This window comes from Corvus brachyrhynchos, unplaced genomic scaffold (genome assembly GCF_000691975.1).
Source record: "Corvus brachyrhynchos isolate BGI_N302 unplaced genomic scaffold, ASM69197v1 scaffold56, whole genome shotgun sequence".
In the NCBI taxonomy this organism is placed as follows: Eukaryota; Metazoa; Chordata; class Aves; order Passeriformes; family Corvidae; genus Corvus; species Corvus brachyrhynchos.
The window spans coordinates 5628404-5632772 of NW_008238664.1; the positions used below are offsets into that span (position 1 = coordinate 5628404).

The 4369-nt window shown below is 43.1% G+C and overlaps 1 protein-coding gene across 1 annotated transcript in view; it reads right to left on the minus strand.

The window, feature by feature from the left end:
• Nucleotides 1-1982, minus strand: part of MKL1 (megakaryoblastic leukemia (translocation) 1) — a 101485-nt gene extending 99503 nt beyond the window's left edge. The window contains exon 1 of the mRNA XM_017737736.1: nucleotides 1850-1982. Within this exon, the coding sequence (XP_017593225.1) occupies nucleotides 1850-1982 (133 nt within the window). The remainder of the gene's footprint in view (nucleotides 1-1849) is intronic.
• Nucleotides 1983-4369: the final 2387 nt, after the last annotated feature.

Genomic DNA, 4369 nt, shown 5'->3' on the forward strand with positions numbered 1-4369 from the left:
GGAAAGAGTTCCTTTGGCATTTTGATCTGACCAATCACCTTTGCACAGCTTAGCTGCATTAAATGGTCTCTGGAGCAGGATTTTGGCAGTGCCCAGAAAAGATGGACCACGGGGAAATTGTGCAACACAATGTCAGAATACGCTGATATTCACCAAAATGAGTGCAGCCTCATCTTCTGCCTCGGTTTACCTTTTTCTGTTTACCTCTACCCAGCTAACACACCTGGTATTTCTAAATCTCTCCCTAGTCTGGGTAAGGCTTGTTAACATAACATTCAGCCTTCCAGCCTCAATAACAAGATTTACAATTGTGATAAGAAACATTTTAAAATGTGATTTAAATATATCTATTAAAAACAGTGGAGGGAAAAGCTCTGGAGAGAAATTAGAGTATTCTGATTTATGCTTGAGAAAAGAAGGATCAAATGGAAGGCAAAAAAAAAAAAAAGAATGAAAAAACATGTCTGCCTGGGGAACGCAGCAGCAGCCTCTCTCAGACAAGTCTGATGTTCCTACAAAATAACCAATCCAGGAATGAGTGTCCCAGATAAACAAAGAGGCACAAACATAGGAAGTAGGAATGAAATTCAAGTGCAGCTGTTTTCCACTTTCCCCTGCCCCTGCTGTAGCACAACGCTGAAACTGAGCAGCTGAATTTGCTACCAAAGAAAGATATCCTTGTGTGGCAGAGCTGCCCGTCAGACACCAAAAGCTCTTCCAGCTGCTGGCAGTGTAGCAAGAGTGACGGGCTCCTGGCCAGGGCTCTCCTGATGGAGCCCACGCAAATCAGGGAAGTGCCCGGAGGCGGTTTGTTAGCACTGGGGACTGCATCTTGGATACCGACACTCCACAACTCCTTCTGCTTCCAGGGAGCCCTTTGTCAGGGTTAAACGTCTGGTTAAAGGGGCTGATGATAAAGCATTCTCACGGAGCTGATTTCTCCAGAAATGTGCGCGATGCCAGTACGTAATGTCAGGAGGCAGCTTTGCCTGAAATATCAGGGGCATCTCATTTCAAAAAAACTGCACTGGAGAAAGGGTGTAGGTTGGAATTGAAGGACAAATATGATTAAAAGGAGGGAGATATTGCTATGCAGAAGCACCCTGTGATTATTTAGTTTACAGGGAGAAATTCAGAAAAGAGAACATAATGGAAAAGCAGAAAATACTGAAGTCTGTCAAGGTGCTCTGCTGCACCCTGATTGCTCCTATACTGAATGAGGACTCAATGAACCCAAAAAGGGATGCATTTTGAAGTGGATAACAGGAGACGTGTTTATTACAGAATAATGTTGGGTGTGTACAGGAAATTTATTTACTACAGAATAACGTTGTTTGTGAGACTTTTGCTGACCGTCATTGAGAGCAAGAGTCAGCTTAAGTAGGATTAGAGAGGGGGAAAACGAGGATAATCAGAGGTTGTTACTTTTATTCTCTCTTTCATGTTTGAGGGATAAAATCCACCTAGCTTCAGGCCATAGAGCAACCTCAGAAAGCCCACGATTAGAAATTACTTCTGTAGGCAAATTATCTTCTCTTGAATTCTTCTCTTGAACTTTTCTGGAAATAATCTTCTCCTGGTTTCTGTCACAGATAGGATAGTAGCCTGCAGGGGTAATTTTTTCAGTATGTTTTTTACTGCTGGGGTGTATTAGTAAAGGTATGAGCTGGACTTTCAAAGACTGTTTTCAGGCCACTTTCTTTGGCAGAAAAACACGATGTGACAGATGAAAATAGAGGTCAAGTGACTGACACATTTTTTCAACCACTCGATTCTCTCCCAAACATAAGAAAAAAAGGTATTAAATCTGTATTTTGTGACTATGCTTCTTTTTTTCACAGCAACCTACTCTTCAGAGAATCTCCTAGGTTAATATTGTCCAACTTTATATCTTGAGCATCATCTATTTCCTGGATATTGTCTGCATCTCTATTGCTGTTTCTGCTGTAGTGAAGAAATCCAACCTTCTCTGCTGCCAGCATGTTCCAGACATCTTAATCTTTGAAATCTGTCAGTGTGTGGGCAGTGGGGTCTGGCATGTTGAGGGACCCTAGGTTTGCTCCCCCTGCTATGGATATCAGCAGTTCTCCAGCACCCCTGTTCTCACTGCTGCATACATAGGCTGATGTTTAGCCACTGTTTACCAATTTTCTCCCAAAGATGTTGCAAGTCCCTTCTTGCTGACTTGATCATTTGCCTTCCATGGGCACATTACCCTGGTCTGGCTCCATGGCAGGCTTATCCTGATGGTGCCAGAGGTTGTGACATACAATCTCCCTGCTCTGGCTGTGTCCTGTAGTGACCTTTACATGGTACTACCTGCATGCAGATATTCTGAAAGATTAAATCTCTTCTGCCCCAGCAAAGTGCCCATCTGAGGGTGAAGTGAGCCACACAATTGCTCTAAGTCTGGTCTCCTCTGGGCACGGTGTCACTTGCTGCCATGGGCACACACACCCTCTGATCCTCATCTGCTCTTGCACCTGAAATGTGCACTTCATCCTGGGCTGTGCACTGAGCTGGTTCATCCCTCTCTGTACTCAGTGGGTCGTGAGAGCTGTCACTGGGTCTCTCTGTCAGGTCAGCAGCCCAAGACTGGCAGGGATTGACCTCCCATTTGCCAAGAGGCAGATAGCAAGCCAAAAAGTAGAAGTGGCTGATCTAAAGGGGGCATAAAGGGACCTAAACAGGTGCCTGAAGTCCAGAAAGGACTTTCAAAAGGGATGTTTGATTTTCCCTGGTGATTCCATGCTTTAAAATGTTTAAACAAATCCCATGTATAATTTGGTCAAATGACAAGAATACGTATACAAGAGAATGATGATAATAACTCACAAAGCTTTGGAGGATCTAAGTGTCAAAGAAGGAGGAGTGGTTACGGTGGTCCTAGTGTGATAGCCATGAGGACCCAAGTGAATTTGAGAAAAGGAAAGTTTTGGCTCAGTACAAGGAACAAAAATATAAACTAAATAAAGCGACCTAAAATAAGTAACTGTACAAAGCCTAAGAAACCAAACAAACCCTTTCTTCCAAGTAGTTATTTTGGAAGAGGAAAAGTACCAGATACTACATTGAGTTCTTTGCGAGCTTCACTCTTGTTGTGGGTTTTTGTATCGAAGCCACTCAAAAAGTTATGGTGATGGTGGCAGCCTAAAATGGAAGGAGCCAACAATAATCGCTGTTTGATTTGAACAATCCCCAAAAGGAAGAGGATGAAATCCCTCAGCAGTAAATTAAAACAGCAGAAACCTGGCACGTAGAGTAAATGACGCATACAGTGAATGGTACAATCTTCTGTTGGGCACTGCACATAGAGGACAGATACATCATGATTTTCCGTGTCTAGAATAAAAAGCCTATAAAAAGTACTTCTTCCCGTTATGGAGACAAATACATTTGACAAGAGTGATTTGTCTTCTTATTACAGAATTGATGCTTTTTTTTATTTCTTTTTTTGTGTGTGTCCTCCTGTCCCTGGTGAGCTTTAAGTGCAGAGAAAAAAATGGTGTCTGATCTGGGTAAGAGTCTGGCACAGATGAGTGGTCTGAAACTGGGAAAATACCACTGCTTTTCACATTGACAGTGCTCTCTCTTCACTGGAGTGTCCCTGGGGTTTAGAGGATGCAATAAAACATGTTCAGTCTAAGTAGAGGAAATGTTAAAACTTCAGACAAAAATAGACATTTAGGCACTGTGTTAGAAAACTGTAGCAGGAGCTAAACCAAATTTGAAGACGTTTGAAGACGTGGAAATTTAAAGTCAGGCAAATGGTCAAAACCAGAGATCAAAGTTGATCTTCCCAGACAGACTTTTCTATTTTTCAATGAAGGTTTTTTTTTAAAATGAAGGCTAGAAATATCTGTGTATTGCTGGCTGTGCATTGATAGATGAGTAGTAAAGCAAGGCTGGTCACTAGATCAGTGGGACAGATGCTGCAAATGAGAGCATCCTCTTCAGCTTTACGAAGCACTGACTCCTGCGCCAGCAGGGAGGCAAAGAGCTGCTGCACCATGTTCACAGTCCATTAACCACTGGCATTTTCAGTGCATGCCAAACCCCAGATCAAATAGCTCTGCTGTTAGATCACGCTAAAGTGCTCCACATCAATTTCTCTCTGTCACATCCCAGTTACCAGGCTGCAGGGGCACCAGTGAAAGTGGCATGTGGAAGCTTTAAACTATATAAACTTTGGGTCTTGAAACAAACAAACGTGCAGTGAATGAGCACTCGTTGTTCCCTTGTTCTGTGTTTATGCTTTGGTGAAGAAGGTGGCATTGGGTTCCCGCTGGAAAGTGGGATGACAAGTTTAAAAGGACATGGGCACAGTGCCGGGCAGCAAGTGCCTGCACCATGCCACTGTGCCTGGCCC